We start from the raw sequence: 19,721 nt of genomic DNA on the forward strand, positions 1-19,721 counted from the left end.
GCTACTTTGAGATCACACTGAGACTTTAAACTTTTAAAAAGTGACCAGGATAGGAGGACAAACATAAAGTCATACACAAAGTGAAACAAGAATGTATTAGTTAGGAAAATATTAATTCCCATAACTTTCTCTTTAAGAGAGAAATGGTCACTCCAAGCAGCCCTAGTAGAGACAGTAAGGACCATCCACCTCACAGCAGGACTTATCTGTGTTGCTAGAAAAAGTTTCTTTAACAGGATTATTAGTCATCCTGGAATATTGTTTTTCAAACTTCTATTGGATTATTTTTCTAACAATGAATTTGGGCAAGCATCTTACATGACCCCAGCCTCTTCTGTTCAAAATATACCCAAGCACCAAAGGTCAGTAGGAGCTTCAAAGAAAAGCAGTAGCCAATCAGACTGTGCAAGATATTCTCTAGGGCTGCTATCCCATCATTCAAAGCTGTACAATGTTCCCTTTGACCGGAACACTTGCTATTGTCCACCTCCTCTCAGTCTATATGGATGATAGACGGCTTCTTTGTCAAACACCAAGAAGCTAACATGAGCGTCCAGGGCAGAAACACATGCTTGGCTTCTTTCCACGGCTCTCAGCAAGACAAGAAAGAGGCTCAATATTTCCCAGCAATAGCCGCTATTGAACAAGACATTAGCAACCAACAATAAAATAATTAGGTTAAAGTCCCCTCTGGAGATAACACTATTCATCCAAACTGAGCAGACATCACCTCTCCTTCACATAAATCATTTGATCTGACATTACGCTATCACTAGACCGACAATATTAAATAGCCATTAACAAAACACATTGGAACAACAATTAAAAAAAAAACAAATGTAAAATAATAAATCAATGCGGTGGCCCTGCCTTTACTTCAGTGATTTATTAAGAGGTGAGCCTAGCTCCCTCTTCATTTGATACCTAATTTGGTGCTGGATGGCCAAATGTGTTTAAAAATAAGATACAGTCATCGTGTCCCTAAAAAAATGCTGCATGTGATAAGTTTCTGGGTCATGTTTTCATAATGAGTCAAGTTGGGAAAAGTAAAAAGTGTTACACCACAGCTACACTAGAACACTCTCACAGCCTACTGCCAGTACTGGAAGAGAGGGGACCCTGCACCCTAGTGGCAAATATACTGTACAGGTAACAGTATCTCAGTGATTAAGCTCACAGATCGCTCAGTAGCCTGTGGATGTTCTCAGTGTTTTGGTGAAAAGCTTTGTTTTAACAATCTGCATTTGTGCGTGTTTGGTTCCCCCGCCATTATGTAGACGTATACAAATGTTAAAATCCAACCAACAAGTTGTTTACAAGTACTATAAGCTTTCAGAGAAACGTCCAAACATCCATAGAAGAACTACGTGTCTCTTCTAATACAAAAAGCTTGTGAGGAATCAAATTATAGAAATTCACTTGAGGGGTGCTAAGGAAACCATTCTTAATGCAGAAGGTGGCAAGGTGTTACTTTTCATCCATTTCAAATGTAACCGTTACAGCTGGAGTTTTCAATAGCACCAACTGATGAAGGCACCAGCTCAAACATATTTTTGTTTAAATTCATGAAACAAGGTTGTGGGGTTTGGGATTTGCTGGGCTGGTCTTTGTAGCCTGTGGACATCCACTCTCAAATTCCTGGGTGTAAAAAGACACAGATTGGCTTATTGTGCTTAATATTAAATCTATAACTATTAAAACATGCAATAGTGTTGAATTTAGGAAATACATCACGTTCTCAGTAAAGGAGACAATACTGCCGTGTACTCTACATGAAGCCTCATACTTCCTAGAAATTCCAGAAGCACATGGTTACATCACAAAATAAATACCATATTCTCAACCAATGCATATTCTCAAATTTGGGGTTCTCTTTGTATATACTGATTTATACGTAGGTTCATATTTATTGAGAGAATGAGTCAAGTTGGAAAAAGTAAAAAAGTGTTACTACATTGACACCATTCCACCCACTGACATATATTTAAAAAAGGTTACTGCATCCCAAACACCTTCAGGTTTCCTTCAAAACTCATGGAAATAATTACCACACTGCAGGATGCTCATAAAGAAGTCACCTGTCTATTTTATCCAGTGACAGAACAAGCCATAATTAGCAGACCAGCCTGGATTACACTACAAGGACATGAAGCTTCCTGATATGCACAATACCGCTATTTTTAATTGGGTAACACCTCAAGTGCAGTATCATGGCTCCTCTGGAAAATCATATCTTTTCATCTGGGTGTGTATTCCTGACCAGTTGTTTATTGAGTGTACACTCAATGCATCCTTTAACTTTGTATTGATGTGTAGAAACATTATGTTAACATTTCTGCTCTGGGCATATTCATTTTGTGTTTCAGTATCCTTTTAATTCAGGTTGATAGGGACGTCAGTGCTTTAGAATTTCATATGGAAGCATCTCTTCCATACTTCAGACCTGTCAAGCAGGGAGGCATTCCTGGTAGCATAATCGTAAACATGAAGTAAAATGAAAAATGTATCAACGATTTATCCAGGGATTACAAAATGTGGCAGTGAAAGAGTTTCTTTTGGACACCACTTGTAAATGGACCTTCAGAGAATCATAGAATACAGGTGTGTACTGCATCAAAGTCTGAGGTCTGTATCATTGATATGACCGAAGGTCAAAGCAATATAGCAGTTAAATGGTTCATTTTTACAGGACAACACCAGGAACAGAACAAATGAAAATCACTGAATAGAGTCTTCAAGTCTACAAAATAAAGGCGAATAATCTTAGTCCAGCCATGTATCCAAAATAATGTAGAGCGTGCATTGATTTAGAAACCACTTACTTAAAGTGCTGTGTTCCTGGTGGTCAGAGCTGATCATTTTAGCAATGTCAGGAGATTCCAGAGAGGGCGCTAGAGAGGGAGAGGGGTATGGTGGTAGAAGTGATGGTGTGACGGTTAGAGGGAGGAGTTTGTGTTTCAGGGGTTGAGAGGGATTTTAATACATAAGAGACAGGGAACCGCAGGAAGGGAAGGGAGGAAAAGGAGCGGTGAGGTGAGGAAAGGAAGAAAGGATTAAACCAGAAGAGAAGAGAAGAGCAAGATTAGAAAACAGATATAGCATTTAAAATAGTACTTTCCCTCATGACTGTAGCTCATTGTAGAAACACAATATTGCAAATTAATATCTGACTAGCTGTTTTGAATAGATTCTGGTTTCTGATAGATTTTCCTCTTCAAAAGTAAAGTCAAATGTTTAAATGTCTACTTTGTATTGAATAGTCCTGGGTACCCCTTGCAGTTGAAGTTGGTGACAACATGCTGTACTGTAGACAACATGCAAAACTAACCTTTGCTACTGCTTAAAGTACAAATAGTGAACAAAATAATTCCATTAAATCTTATCTAATATATGTTTTACGTAGATCTCACATTTTCCTATATGGCACATTATGTAAATTGTGGATTTAATTTTTAATGGAATTCTTTCATAGCATTTCTAAACAATTATATTGATAAATGTATGGCGTGCTTTTTTTCATGCTTTGAAGAAATGCATCCAACACATGAAATTCAACAGATCAAATTCATCTTTACCAGAAGGGATGTGTTTTTCATAGGAAAATCGGAGACCAACAAAATTATAGCAACATATTTTCAGTCATTCTGTTAGCAACGTGTACATTAAGAACAGAAGGGGGTCCTGAGATCACACAAACACAAGGTAAGGTTCCCTCCTACTGGAAACACAGCCATTTGTGTTTTATGACGCAGTTTATATTTGAAAATGTGCTTTACATTTTTACAGAAGTCCCAGAAAGAAACAAAGCGATCATTTGAGCCTTAAGCAATACAAGAGCTACAGGAAGAGAAAGAAAACACAAAAAACAGTATCTGTGTGGCATATGAATGTCCAAGGAGATACAGTTTACAGGTCCAGATTACTACCAGTCAGGCATATACATGGCACAAACAATTCCAGCCTTCATGTACTGTGAATTCTAATAGTGAATTCACATGAACAACATTTCACACGGTGTTTTCATTGGACAACGTACTGTACCTAGCAAAGAGTTTGTTTATTTATTGAGAAAGGCCATTATACAAAGCTTTATGATGTTGGAGTGTATTTTAAACTACCTACACAGCAGTGTGTCTTAATACTGCCACTCAATCATATAATCCGTCTTTCACTGTATTTAATTCTATTTAGTAATGCTAATAATGCGTTCAATAAAATCAGTCCTTTGTGAAAACTACAGCGGGATTAATATAGCATTGAAGAGCAGCAGTATTGAGATTCACCACATTTAGATCAGTTTTGCCCAAACTTATTTTGAAAACTATCTGTCAAAAAACTGCACACCTGGAATCAGAATGTCAAGAAACTTTACAATTAAAGTGCTTAAAAGGCTTTCAGGAAAATCTGTGTTTTTTTTATCTCATGCTGTGTGTCAAGATAAAACGAGGATATCCTTTGGACATTCCACACTTCCAGTTTAAATGAAGTACCAGGAATGAGAATAGAAAACACACGCAGTCATGAAAAATGACTTTCCTGTTTTTCTCAAGAAATTGGAACATTTTACTTGGATGTGGGTTAATAACAACATGAATGCTTGCTTTCTTCTGTTTTACTTTCCATATCTCCAAAACATGACTGGATATTGGAGTTGAGGAAGTTATTATTATTTAGGTCATTTAGCAGACGCTTTTATCCAAAGTGACTTAGAGACTTGGGGGTGAACTATGCAACACACCTGCTGCTGCATAGTCACTTGCAATAGGACCTCGGTTTCACGCCCCATCCGAAGGACGGTTAACCCTAGCATTGAAACCAGGACCAGGGGGATTCAGTTGGAAATTAAGTGGCGACAGACTTAGAACAGAGGGTAGGAGACGAGTGGCGAGGGTATGGAACGGGTTTTCAAGCCACACGGTTGATGGCGAATCACTGGGGTCCTTTCATATAGAATTTTTATCTTCACATAAAACTAATTATTATTATTTGTTTATTTAGCAGACACCTTTATCCAAGGCGACTTACAGAGACTAGGGCATGTGAACTATGCATCAGCTGCAGAGTCACTTACAATTACGTCTCTCCCGAAAGACGGAGCACAAGAAGGTTAAGTGACTTGCTTAGGGTCACACAATGAGTCAGTGGCTGAGGTGGGATTTGAACCGGAGACCTCCTGGTTACAAGCCCTTTTTCTTTAACCACTGGACCACACAGCCTCCTATAAATAATTACAAAAATGTGACTCAAAACTCATTCATAATGTGTGTAACTTTCTGAACTATTGCTAAAAGTTTAGAGGTTTATGCCATTGCCAGACAACAGTCTGTACAGCTAGTGTACTCCTGTTGACAAAATAAGTGCTTTTCATGTTTCTGTAACAGAAACTGGATTAAATCATATTAAATAATACAAAAGTGTGCAACTATTCCTGAGTTTGGGATAGATGAATGACAAAATGCATCTGAAGCTGCAGGGTCTCTCAACCACAATCATTTTTTTTAAAAATTCAGGGGATTGTTTAAACACTTGGTAAAAATGTAGATGATACACTCCCTACAAGGTTATTTCAACTGTAAGAACGCATTTAAGACACATTCCAATCATAACACTTTTTTTTTTGTTTGGCTAATAAACAGTTAATAGATTATTAAACTGATCATTTCACATTTTAAATTTGAAGTGCTTCACTGACACATAACACTGAAATATTCATAAAACAAAACACCCTTTAAACCACGAACACAGTATCTTAAATAAACAATACAGTTTGAATCTGTAATAACATCACACAACACACCCATAACATAACACAACATAATAACAGACACGTCTAAAACCTACAGAACAGCTAAATGGGGTATAAGTCACATTTGTGCCATCCACCTCTGGTTTAATTAACTCTCTCTGATGTCATGTTTTCACCTGCCATTAGACTGACTTGAAAGCGATTTGAAATCAGTCCCATTGGTTTCCATCAGCAGCAGATGGAGACTGCAATTAGGACTCTGTCAGCCTGTGGCGGAGTGTCCCGCCCCTATGTATTTATTTATTATTATTTGTATTTTTGTTTGCAGCGCGGATAAAAGCGCCGCGTCTTTTGTTATTGTTTTTTATATTTATATTTAAAAACCCCGTGAGGATGCATGACTGATCAGCTACTGATTATTTTAACTAGCTGACAGTCATGCATCCTTACCAAACGCGTGCAGACTGTGGCCCCTCGGCCAGAGTATAAGAACCTGCAGCTGTCCGTACTGCAGGGTGGAGTGTACAGAGGAGAGTACGGGGAGCGGAGAGAGAGAGAGCGTGAGGAGAAATAACGGCATTTAAAAAAAAGACTGTTAAACAGTATTTGTTTATTCGTTTGGCCTTTGTGCCTTTTTGTTTTGTGTTTTGTTTAAATCTTTTGTTTTGTTTATTTATTCATTAAAAACGCTGAGTGCAGTAGCATTCAGCTTCACCCGCCCATCCACTGTTTTGGTTTCAGTTACTTCCTGGTCTGTGACATCACCACACCTCACCACTGCGAGCCATCCTGCCACACAGCCCCAGTTAGGATTGGGGGCTGGCAGAACTCTCTCACACTCTCACTGATGAAGGAACTTCCCCAATGAGCGCCTACTGCGAAGGACGCAAAAGACGGCCAAAAAACAGACAGAATGGATTGGCCATGAATTAATGTGAACTGTCAGGGAAATAGTGGTAGGTGATTTCATTTATATACAGCAGTGTGCAAATTTATTTATTTAAACTACATTACCACATTGTGATAAGTTAAAGGGTACAGTCACACACAGTACTATAATCAGAAATAAGGCGTACAATTTGAGGAAATAAACTTCATACAAAAGTTTTATCATAACAGACAAAAACAGAATGGTATGAATACTGGAGCCGACACAACATATGGCCTTTATGTGACCCAAGATCAGATTCAATTGCACCTTCCCTTTATAATGAAGGTGCAGAAAATCCAAGGAGTGCAGCAGTTAGTGCTTTTGGGGTCTTTAAACTAGCTACCCAGAAAACATTTAAGGATCTTCATAGAGGATACCTTAAAAGTAATAGATAAATGAAATTCCACTTCACAATCAACTTGAGGAGTCCTTTCAGTAGCTATTTGTGCTGGAATAGTTGGTAAGAATTGTGTCATGATCTAACTCAAAAAGGGCAATAAAAGAACAATCCACAACACAAAGTACACTGTCCCTAATCTGACTGGGACCGTCCCCTGTACAGATCAGCGATTTGCACGGAATTCGGATCAGAATCTGTCTAGCTCGTCTAGTCTGCTTTATATTTGTAATATTCTCCCAATTCCATGAAAAAAAAATCAGCAATAAGCGAGACAGTTGTATACGTTTTATACAGCAGTGCTAGAGTATACTGGTTTCTGCAGCTGCTTCAGCTTTTGTTGTAATTATAGATCAATTCGGACTACCAGGGTTGGGATTAACTGTACTAGTATATTCAGAAGTAAAGCGGTTAAATAGCAGGGACATACACAGTGATATGAAGTAACCTTTTATACAAGTGAAGTGGTTTTTAAAACTTTACCCTCATCTTGTAAATAAAAGTTGGAAAACTGCCAAACTGAAACCTTCCAGATGTTCTCCCAGTTTAAAGTTGAACCATTCCATGCTTTTTTCAGGGGGTAAAAACGTTTTAAGTTCTGTTTCAGCTATGAAAAAATAGCTTTATTTAGCAGCCAGTGCAAAAGCTGCTGAAGTTTTTAGATTCTCAAGGAACCGTATCTGCAGCATTTGCAATATTTACTGGAAAATATCACTGCAAATCAGCACAGCAAAGACCTTCACTGTTGGAACAGACGGCTACATGACACACCACAGTGATGTATTTTTATTTTTCTAATAGATAAGGGAACCATGGAAGCCTACTTTGACGCATTGGTATTTGATAGTTAAAAAAAACACACCCAGCTGTTGTTTTTGAATCAGATATGTATTTGTTATTTTATCACAACATGATGACAAATCAACGGACAACGTGCGTTTTACATTTGTCAACCCTTCTCAGCATCACTGTTTGACTTTAGCCGTGTTTCCACAAGCACGCGACAGCAATCACTTGTGCGTCTGGTCCTGTGTAGTTTAATGGAGTATTCTAACACATAGTGCTCTCCTGTAAAGCGCAATGCAAAGTACCTCAGTCATAAACGCGACAGGGTTTCTCTCAATGTACCAACGTCAATAATGTATTTATATTCCATTTAAGATTTCAGACTAACACATTGAGTGTATGAAAACATAGATGTGTAGTCCATTCATTAGCGGTTTTGTACACTCCTAAACAACTTCAAATGTTTAAAAAAAAAAAGCAAGCAAAAGGGTGTTCTTAACCACGCCTATGGATTGAACTCTGACCCCAAAGGCTGTTAGTTCACGTCCATATTAATAGAATTGGTATCTTTCTTTATTACTACAGTTGGACTTTCAGAGATGGTTGGAATTGAGAATCCTAAATCTTATTTTTTCGTATTGCCCACTTGTAGCCAACCCATCCTTTCCCCCAGCAGTCTTTCATTAGCCATCGAAATGTCAGGGGAGTTGGTGCTTCTGCAGGCTACGAGAAGTAAAGTTTACAACAACAAAGGGAGGTTACAAAAATAACTGCAGCTGCCACCATTCGTCCTCCATGTGATATAATTATCTCCAGAACCACAAAACTGAACCCTGCGCTGACACAAAGAGGCGTGCCGACTGCTCTGCTGCAGGGGGAGCGAGTCGCCAAGTAAGGCACCCACTTGTTTGCACTCGCAATGCTGTTTATGGTCCTTGACGGCTTTTAAGAGCCAGAATGTTTTCTCTGTCGCACAGGCTGAAGTTCTGCGTCAGTCTGTGCTGCAAATGCAAAACAGTACTTTGTTCTTACAGGAACTAAAAGTAACATCTGAATATTTGGAGGGTTTGTTATGATTTTTGTAGTCCTGAAGACAATACAAAAGAAATGGCCGTGAATTCATAATGAATTCAAGCGAAACCGCAACAGCTAATGCTTTGGAATGCATAGGAATTTCCAGCCATTATTTGCAACCAAGACTTTTAATGAAAGCTAACTAACTCTGTTTGACAAGGGAAGAAATTACTGGTGCACACATCAAGTGTCAGGCCCAATGTCCTATCAAATCCTTTAAAAATAATAAACAAAACAAATGACACTATTACAATGTATTGAAACTGCCATAAAAGGCCATGTTTACATTCAACCAGAAGTCTGGAAATTGTTCTGTGTACAGACAGAACACATTAACCTATTAAAACCTACAAAGTGTGAACCACCACAATAAAAAGTAAATTATAAAGGAACAAAGAAAACCGATTTGGTTTAATACATTATTAAGGCAGTTATATTATGATGCTGGGGGCTGCTGTATTCCCATAAAAAAGGCACTGGCAGCTGTAGAGTCAGTTTATATGGCAGTTAAATCAACCTCCTTTTTGAGAACACTGTACCCTGAACAGATATTAAATGACACTGAGTGATGAAACCTGGCAACAAACTCCATAAACTTTCCACTTTAACTCAAGGAAATGCCAACCAAGGTTTTTAAACTCCATTTTCCTTATTAGCACTGTAAAATCACTGGTCTCCCTTTTCTTCTGTTAACGATCTTTTGGTTATGCAGGAGATTTAAAAGACATTGCTGGTGTTTTAGTCACGCAGTCTGTGCAGCCAAGCCTTCGACGCAGCCAGCTGCATGACATCACACGTAGCTCCAGCAAGCTGGCAGCACAGATCCTGCAGCCAGTCGCACAGCTACAGATGATGCTATAGATGAAAATCTGCTACTTACTTCATGTGTTGTAGAAACTTTAAAAAAGGGACAATTGTTAACCCACAACACAATAAATCTTACCAGCCATTCAGTTCAATTCACTATATGTAGTATTAAAAGAAAAACATGTTCTAGCAGACATACATTTTCATTTCAAACCTGATATCTGGTACTACACTAAAGAACCTTCTCGGTTTGCATTCCTGGCCTTCCAGGAAATCTGTTCCACTTGCACTTCCTAGGTCACTATACCTCAGCACTGTCTCCAGGGTCAAAGCTGCTGGTTGGTTACTGGCAGGAAAGAAGGCCCTGACAGGGTGGGGACAATTTCACTCCAAGGTGAAATGACCAGGAAAGTGTAAGGCTATCTGAAAGCAAGGCCTGCAAACAGATTTCTTTAAGATAATGTAGTACCACATGTTTTAAAATGAAAACAATCTGTTTTAACAAAAAAAGTGTTTTCAAAACATTAAGTGAATGGATGTGCATTGCGTGGAGAAACGTATAGCATGATTTTGTTAGCAACAAAATATACGTAACACTGTACAGCAAATGCAATAGTTGGTTTGCACAAAAGAAACAAAATTGGTATAGAGGGCTATTTGTAGAAGGGTTGTTGATGTCCTTCAAGCCACTGACATCCTGATTGACAGCTATCTTTAAACATTACAGGCACAATCAGACAGGAGGTTCAGAATACCATATGTGGAATTTGCTGAGCTACAGTAACCTAAGGCTATAAATGGTCAAGTGCTGCTTGCAAAATACTTTGTATGAGGTGTGGTTCTGTTGTTTCTTTCTCTATTTTTACTGTAGCAGAATTAGAGAAGGGGAGAGGCACTTGTGACAGGCATGCATATAAAACAGCCTTGACTAAAGGAATCTTCCTTTTGATGTAAAACCACAAGAACCCAAGCAGACGAGCCTTTCTGCTATACTGTCATTTGCTGGGTTATGTTACGCTGCTGGTCTGATTAATATAGTTTCTTATAGTTTGAATCTTTCTGGATTCTCCCTTTCACTTCACTTGTGAACATCTGCAGAGTAGAAGCAGCTCTACTGTAATTTTCAGACTAACATGCAACCTGTGAAATGTGCTGGCCTGAGTTTACCTGACACACACACATATATATATATATATATATATATATATATATATATATATATATATATATATATATATAGAGAGAGAGAGAGAGAGAGAGAGAGAGAGAGAGAGAGAGAGAGAGAGAGAGAGAGAGAGAGAGAGAGAGAGAGAGAGAGAGAGAGAGAGAGAGAGAGAGAGAGAGAGAGAGAGAGAGAGAGAGAGTGAGTGAGTGAGTGAGTGAGTGAGTGAGTGAGTGAGTGAGTGGAGTGAGTTGAGTGAGTGAGTGAGGTGAGTGAGTGAGTGAGTGAGAGAGAGAGAGAGAGAGAGAGAGAGTGAGTGAGAGAGAGAGTCTATATAAGAAGTGCAATGTGTAGAAAACAAAAGCAACTGTATTTTGGAAAATGACTTTCTTTAGAACAACCTCTGGATCTGTTTAGAAAGATCATTTGGAATGATTCACCTAGTCATTCTGTCACTAGGATCCAGACACTACAGTCTCCAGCTAGACTTTACTTTTTCATGCTATTTTAGAAGGGATCAGTGGATGAGATTCAAGCTCTTATGGCATTCCCAGTCTTCTTCCCTGAGACTCAGTTTAATAAATGCCTCCAAGGGATAGTATTACAGTCTCCAAGACATGTTTCTGCCCTGCAAACATCAACAAGCTTAGCCTCTCACAACTCTGTACAGTATTGGAGTTTCCTGAGAATACAGTGTATCCTCCTGGGGCCCCTTGGAAACCATGACTAACCAATTGAGACAATGGGGGCTAGCGGACTGGATTCATGTTTTCCTAAGTGATGACCAAGCAGGAAATTCACCAAAACACTAAAATTAGAAAAAGGCTGCTTGAGCAGCTTCCAGAAGTTTCTATCCTCTATAGAATAATCCAAGACACAGCCTATGCAGTTTAATAGTTCTCTTAAAAATGGAGAACACAAATCTGGCATTTAGACAATGTATGTGAATCCTGGACTACCTAATGTTAATCCACGATTAGTGCTGAAATGTGGTCTGTGAAACCAGCCAGTGCTGTTTTTTTCCTTGTTCATCTATAATATTTGAAAGTGTTACAGAACTGATAGAATAAATTATAACAGTATGTAAAATTGTTTTGAAATTATAACAGCATGTAAAATTATTGTGTGTATATATTTTTAGACTTAACAATATAGCTCTATTTCCATGATACTGTAGGATAGAATATAAGGAAATAATGCAGGGCACAAAACAGGGGGTACCAGAGAAGGAATTATAACTAGGGCTTCTAGTTTTTGGTTTTTATTTTCCATCTCTCTCCCTCCCTTTAAACCTGAATTAATAGTTAATAGTTGTTAAGCCTTAACTGAATACCAGATTGTTTAAATTAGCGATGCACTACTAGAAACTAATGCAGAGGAAATTAATAAGCTGAATTTGGTGATTAGAGCCAGAACGAAATGCAGGTTCAAATAGAATCAGGTGAGATCGAATGTTATAGAAATGTTACAGAAAATAGAACTGGCTCGACATAATGTACTGGCATTTTGTACTCCCATAACCTTGTATGCTTTGCTAAAGATAAGGAACCGCAAGATGCCTACACTGCAGCTGCGGCTGTGTGATAGAAGGATGAGCCAGACGTGTCTTTTTACACGTATACCCAAACCACCAATCCTTTTTATCTGCTTGCTTAGTTTTATGCCAAGTATGCATAGTTATAAGTTTTCTCTTATATGCTAATACCTGAATCATCATTGGCTAACCCTCTGCCTTGCTGACAGTTTTAAGGTATATAAGAAACTGATCTAACTCTGTATGTTGGAACACTGCTCGATGATTATCTAGCACCCTGTGTGCTGAGAGTGTTCTCAGTTTGCAAACTTAAGAAATAAAGGCCTGTGTGTTTGGAACTCGCAGTCTCTCTTCCTTTATTAGAATTTCCACGACACAATGCACATCGTTTGTTAACTCAATCAAGATATGAGGGTAAAAAGAAACCGCTTCCTTTGGTAATTAGTGTTTGATTAAGAAAGTGAATCAGCTCAAAACATATTTAAAAGGACATTAAGTGATCAAAAATAAAACTCTAGAAGCCCTAATTAGAACCTATCTGCACAGCACGTGCACTATATTTGATTCCTCTAGTTTCTCACAGTCGTACTGAATTTGTATTTCAATCAAAATGTTTTAGTTGTTGCAGCATATTCTTGAATTTGAATCAATCAATTCTTCGTAAATCAAAGTAACTGAGCCATTCTGCTGTGCCGATTGTGCAGGTTGGTGGTTTGTACAGCCGTCTTATCTTGTAGCACTGTTGCTACAAAAAACTGTTGTTTTTCTTTTTGTCTGCTGCTTTAGTTTATTGTCTAGTTACCGTTTTTTGCTTAATTAGGTGGGGTAGTTTATTATTATTTATTATTATTATTTATTTCTTAGCAGACGTTCTTTTGTGTTTTTTGCTGGAGTGTGTGGTTGTATGTTTTTGTGCATCTGTTCTGGACTGTTTGCAACCTCAGTTTTCATCAAACATCCATTTCATCGCTCTCAGTGTTTTTCATCTCCTGAAGACCTCTACATCATCGTTCACATTCATCCCAAGTAATTAACTGGACTTCCATACCGGTTTGGTGAGCTCTTTCCGTTGACTGTGTCATCATTGTTTTTTTCTTTTTTGTTACTTTTTGGGACTTCATTACTATTTTGTTGATTTATATTTGGTGTTGCATTGTTTATTCATTCTGTATATTAATCATCCTCCGTGTCAGTAATTGTTAAATTGTTGTGGTTATATTCTTAAGCTCTGCTGTGTATCTTCATTTATAATCTGTTTTCCTGGGTTTGTTTGCACTATATTCTCTTCCTTGTCACTCTGTCCCTAATTGAGTTGTTTTCTTCTGTAATTGTTTAGTCTTATTCTTTTTGTCAAGCTTTGTGTTCCTTGGAATAAACCAGTGTTTGTGTAGTTAAATTGACGCATTGTGACGACCCTGTTTTACTGTCAGTCACCCTTACTGACTTATTTAGTTTTAATTATTTGGCCAGTAGTATCTCCTAAGGGAGGACAGTACAGTTGCCTATCAACTGTATAGGGTGACCGTTACAATCTTACAACTACTTCTCCTGCGTATCCTCTTTACTGCAAGTGATCCCGAATACAAATTCCTGCACCAATCAGCTTTTAAAAAATGTACATATGAACCATGGCTTATATAGTTCTCTATTAAAACAAAAGCATGCAAGTAAAACAAGCATTTTGATCTTTCCAACATAATGGGACTGTTTACTATTCCCTGGGGGTGTAATAAAGTCAAAACTACATCTTCTAATGACAGGAGATACAGTCCTCACACAAAGGTGAGCAGAAACATCTTCTGCTGGATCAGGGATCTGCTTTGTTCTTCTGCCAAAACAAACAGCAAGCAGGCCACATCCTTCCCAGGAGATTTTAAAAGAAGCACTGGGCTTGTTTTCAACTCCAAAAAGACTGGCACAGACCCGTTATGACCATGGGTGTGCCTGTGTCACTGGAATTAAAAACAAGTCAATCTGCAGTCTTTTCCATCCATAAAGCAGTGGTTCCCAACCTGTGGTCTGCAAGTAAAACTCCAGGTGCTCCACAAACATTCGGTTATGCAGTTCTTACAAAAAAACATTTCTACACAATCGCACATTGTACTACTACAATATTTATTACTAAGCAGCACAACAAACAGCTTTAACCACATTATATATCATTATAAGATGTGTATGTAGTCTGAATTTGCCCCCCCCCTCCCCAATCTGTTTTCATTTAATACAGGGTGTGTTTAATTTATATTAGTTCCCATTGATGCAATACCTAACACCGCCTTCAAAGTCACCATTAACTGAAACAGCTTTCTAATGTGAAAAAAATACTAAATAACTTACACATAATGAAGGCACATTTGTCTTTTGCATTAACATGACTAGCGATATTCATGTAAATGCACATCTTTGTAATCTGTGCTCTCGTTCTGCTGCTTGTTTTCACTGTTTAGGGGGAAAAAAAACAAAACAATTGTAATCTGTCTCCAGCCTTTTCGCACCGCAAAAGTAGCAATATAAAGTATGTGCTACAGTGTTGTCAAGTTAATGTGAAACAAAGACAGGCTCGATTTGTTGCTTGACTTCTGAATGATTGAGTTCAGGTTTCATTTCCAGGTTTAGCATCTCACAAAACTACATGTCAAAAGGAAATTCTCTTAACACTACCGCTGGAAATAATGCATACAGTCTGTTCTTGATGCTGTCATATTTAACCAAAACATGAATTGACAAATCTCAGCCACCTTCTAAGAAAAGAAAGAATGTTAAGCACTGGTATTTACATTCTCTGGATCCGAGGACGACCCAAAGCCCCAGTGTGTTATTTGTCATGTTGTCAAACAAAGCTCTAAAATCTGCAAAGTTGAGACGCCATTTATCACGAAAACATTCAGAATGCGAAAAAATGTGTGGCAAGTGGTCCGTGGGGGGAAAAAAGGCGGTCCCTACACTGGAAGAGGTTGGGAACTACTGATCTAAAAGATGCATGAACAAATAGAAATTAAATTGTATCTGAAGAATCCATGTTACTGACCAGACCACTCTATTTTTAATGATTCACTCTCAACCGTCAACCGCAGCCCTCAATTTGCAGCTCCTTAAGCAACGGAAGCTAAATATTTCAGCCCTCCACATTTCAGAAACACATACAAGATACTCTACCCACCACTGATCTGTATACACTGGGTGGCTGGCCAACATTGTATTCCTGGAGAATGGTGCGTCTACAGGCCATGCAGGGTAAACTACCATCTGATGATTTGTTAAATTAGTACCACTGCTTACAACTCAGGTCTATGTCATTTATTGAACTTGGCAGTCCCTAAGGTACACACAGAAATTTGTAAAACCTTTAGTTACATTGCTTCCTGGTTCTGGAACCATCTGCAGCAAGAGCTTTACCTCAGTGCCTTGGTAACTTTGCAGGATTGGACGCATTTGATAATTATGTAACAAAGCTTTTCCTGTTTTAAATAATATGTTAACGCTTTTTGTGAACTTGCAGATAACGGCTTAAATACATTCCTAGATATCGTTAATTCTTTGTATTCCTATTAGATCAAAAGCCACTTTTCAATGATCTGCCCTACTTAGCTTATGATCAAATCCTTTCCTCAGTCAGCATGAAAGGTAGCAATGAACTTCTAAAGAAAGAGGATGGAACTAAAGCAAAATCCACTCTCTCATATTACACAATGACTGCCAGGCTGCACTATATATTCTATATATTCAGGGTCTAATTTGACCGTATCACAGACATGGGGTTGTTGGTTCTGTAATTACATCACTCCCTTTCCATGCCCTCCTAACAAAGACATGAGGGTCCTTACTAGAACATTACATTTTTCCTTCCTTCTTTCCTGTCCAATCAGCGATGGTCTTTCACTCTCCAAAATGGGAATAACTGTCATTAAAAAAAATGTGGATAAACTAGAATCTTGTACTCGTATTCTGTTTTATGAATGTACTTAAATGCAGGATGGGCCAAATCACTTTGTATGCTGGTGGCTATTTGGCCACTAGCTTTCAAAACCTGGTGGTCTAGTGAACTTTTACAGTGGCCAACATTTTCAAACGGGGAGAATTTGAGGAGACATGTATATTTTATGCACACATTGCTTTTGCATGCTTTGTTTTCATATAATTATCTTTAAATTATGGCAGATGAACTATATACAATCGATGTGCCACAGAACTAACGCCATAACACAACAGGGAACTATATACATTAAATTCCAATAAACTACACACAATAAATGTCAGGAAACTATTTACATTAAATGCCAGGGAGCCATTTCACCATTCTAAATAATGTCACAATATTAAAAGGTGTTTCACTGGAATTCAAAAAATAAATAGAGAAAGGTTCAATCATTTTGGGAATATTGGATTAAAGGGAGAAAAGGAAACAGACAACACAGCCAATTTGAGTAGCATAAGAAGCGCACCGTCAGAGCTGCAGTGCCGTTGCACAAACCTCTTAGCTTACTTTCTAGTCTATTTTGGATTAAGGAGTAAGATGCCTACCACAAACCCAGTGGCAGCCCTATAAGAATAGTTATTCCCCCATGATGCAATTGGCCACACTGGTTCACATCAGCTGATGCTACAAAGCATCATACATACGGTGTCTTAATAGCAAACACATGTCCAAATTATAAACTGGAAGAGATGTGGTTTATTATATTACACAGCTGTAATAATTCAGGACAGCTGAGAGCAGGAACAAAGCCTGGCTTTGTTGAAACTACATTTGAATAATATCCACTATGAAATACCTAATAGACCTAAACACAGAATCTCTTCACACACTTCCGTTTTATTAAAGGAAGTAGATATGCTCGTGCTCCCTAGACAAACAGACACACACAGAGGCAGTCAGTGGAGTGTTTAACCGCCCTGCTATTAGTCATGTTTATAATTGGCTGCAGTTCCACGTTAACTTTATCTTGCGCACAACTGTGTGGCATTAATAAAAGTTTAATATATGTTCTAATTAGGCCTAATTTTGCAGTCCAGCTGAAAACCAGAGTATGATTTTATGTAAAGCTATTAATTATGCTACTCCATGGACTGTTCATTAGAAGTGGTTACAGGCCCAAAGCTGTTTTTTGGGCTCTCCTCTAGGTCACACTGTGGTTTCCAGACTGTTGCAAGAGCTGGAATCATCTCCCAGTTCCCTTGAAATAGGATGTCTTTACTCTTCACCTCAGCAGTTTTCATAATGCCAGGAGTGTCTTAATAAATAAATAAATAAATAATGAGAGCGCAGGATGAGTCACACAGCTTGGACGGCGCCGGTTCGCGTCCAGGCTGTGCAAAGAGGCCGAGCTTTGCTGGGAACCCCGAGGGGGGCGTCACATTGGCTCCGACGCTCCAGGTGTGGGGGATGGGAAACCGGCAGGGACTGATTCTCCTCATTGCGCAAAAGCGAACCCTACTGGCCACTCCGAGCACATTCAGAGAGGGTAAGAAGCAGGGCTGATCTCCGCTCTCTGGGATCGGTAGCCCGCCCACCTCTGCTCTGGATTGCTCAGTGTAAAAGCGATTCTGGCTTTAGGCTTGTGAGATCGGAGGATGCTCACACGTCCTCAGAACATCTGTGCTGTGTGGGGACTCGCTGCGGTGAGGAGAAAAAACACATAATTGGATGTTTCAAACTGGGGGAAAATAAATAAAAATAATAATTGGTCACTCTAAATTCAAAAGAAAAAAGAGAACAATTCCATAGCCCCACCAACCCCTTTCTGACTATTTACAAGATTAGTGTTGGGGTAAATATTTCAATATTCAAAACTCCTCAAATGTCTTTCATTGGCAAAAATGCTTCTATTCGATCAGATGATAGAATAAACAACAAAAGAAAACCAATGCATGCCGTTTGAAATACATTTCACACATTAACAGTACAGAAGAGTGTTTCTCTCCCTTCTGTTACATTGAATGGGTAGCAGGTTTACTTTATTCCGGATCTATACAGTCTGCCTTCTCTTAAAAACAACGTCTGAAGGCAGCTGTGTTTTCACACTATGCTGCGTTCCACTGTGAGTGCGACGGGTTAAAAACAGACTCAATGTAAGTAGCCAGGGATCTAACTAATGATCTTTTAAAATAGCTGCAAGTCAAAGTGAAACATAAGATCAGCTTCCTTTGGTTTTTACCCAGTACTCCAGACAGTACTCGTATATAGTGATAACCCGTAACCCGATAACTCATCAAAGTTAAATTAAAATGGTTTATTCAGTCTTTTCAAAAGTGACTTGTGATCGCGAGAATGTCTTGAGGCCCACTGATTGGTTTATTCTTTCAAGAACTGCCATCATATTATTGACTCAATGTTTCTCTCGATACAAAAAGCTGGAAATTGTTCGAGCTCATTAAAAAAACTTTCCCGTTCTGGCGAGTTGCTTCACCATTCTGTTAAATAATGTTGTGCATGTCTTGAATATTGCTCCAGTACAGGTATTCATAATTAACCTAGAGCTGCTGCTGCATTTTTTAATGTGTGTATGGGTGCTGTGTTAATTTAGTTTGACAATTAGTTTATTAACATTAGTTTGACTGTTCCTTTATTATTATAGTTTATTAACATACACTTGCCTATTGCTTTTCTCTTACTTTTTCAGTTTATTTTATATGTTGATGCACGTGCATCATGACAAGTAATAAATATTTATTTACTTATTGATTCATATTTTGTCTGGTGGTCAACGTCTTAGAAGAACACTTTGCCTTAGAGAACACTTCGCTTGTTTCCCGAAGGGTGTTCTCTTAGCCGGAGACTACTGTACTGTAACATGATGTATAGAGGATAAACAACGAAGCCCCATTGAATACGGAAAATATACAACAAAGTGGATGGATCCATAACCCACGAAAGAGAAGGTTCTATGCTGCTGCTCTGGCCGCTGGCTGTGAACACAGAAACACTGTGAGTTTAAATTAAACCAGTTTTCAGGAGCCAGGAGATTCAAGTTACTCACATCTGATCGAGTAACTCAGATAGAGTCGTTTTTAAAGTAGCAGCACAGACAGAATAACTCAAAATGCAATAATGATCTCATTTTTCTGCATGTAAGGATGACCAACACAAACACTGTTAGTATCATTAAGGCTTTTATTAATTGAGGTAAGGGGTGTGCAAAGGTCTGTTTGAGCTGCAGTGACCCCAATGCAAAGCTTTTGAAAATCATCTTACTTGTTGCTGGCATTGATGTGGAGACAGGAGTGGGTTCAGTAGCGCTTCCATCCTCACCGCTGCCAAGATCTTAAACAAAAAAACAGAATAAA

At 38.5% G+C, this 19,721-nt stretch overlaps 1 protein-coding gene across 1 annotated transcript in view; it reads right to left on the minus strand.

Moving 5' to 3' along the window:
- LOC117432294 (basement membrane-specific heparan sulfate proteoglycan core protein) overlaps nucleotides 1-19,721 on the minus strand; it is a 196,923-nt gene that overhangs the window by 136,314 nt on the left and 40,888 nt on the right. Inside the window, exon 3 of the mRNA XM_059002103.1 lies at nucleotides 19,630-19,698. Within this exon, the coding sequence (XP_058858086.1) occupies nucleotides 19,630-19,698 (69 nt within the window). The remainder of the gene's footprint in view (nucleotides 1-19,629; nucleotides 19,699-19,721) is intronic.

This window comes from Acipenser ruthenus, chromosome 27 (genome assembly GCF_902713425.1).
Source record: "Acipenser ruthenus chromosome 27, fAciRut3.2 maternal haplotype, whole genome shotgun sequence".
Taxonomy (NCBI): Eukaryota; Metazoa; Chordata; class Actinopteri; order Acipenseriformes; family Acipenseridae; genus Acipenser; species Acipenser ruthenus.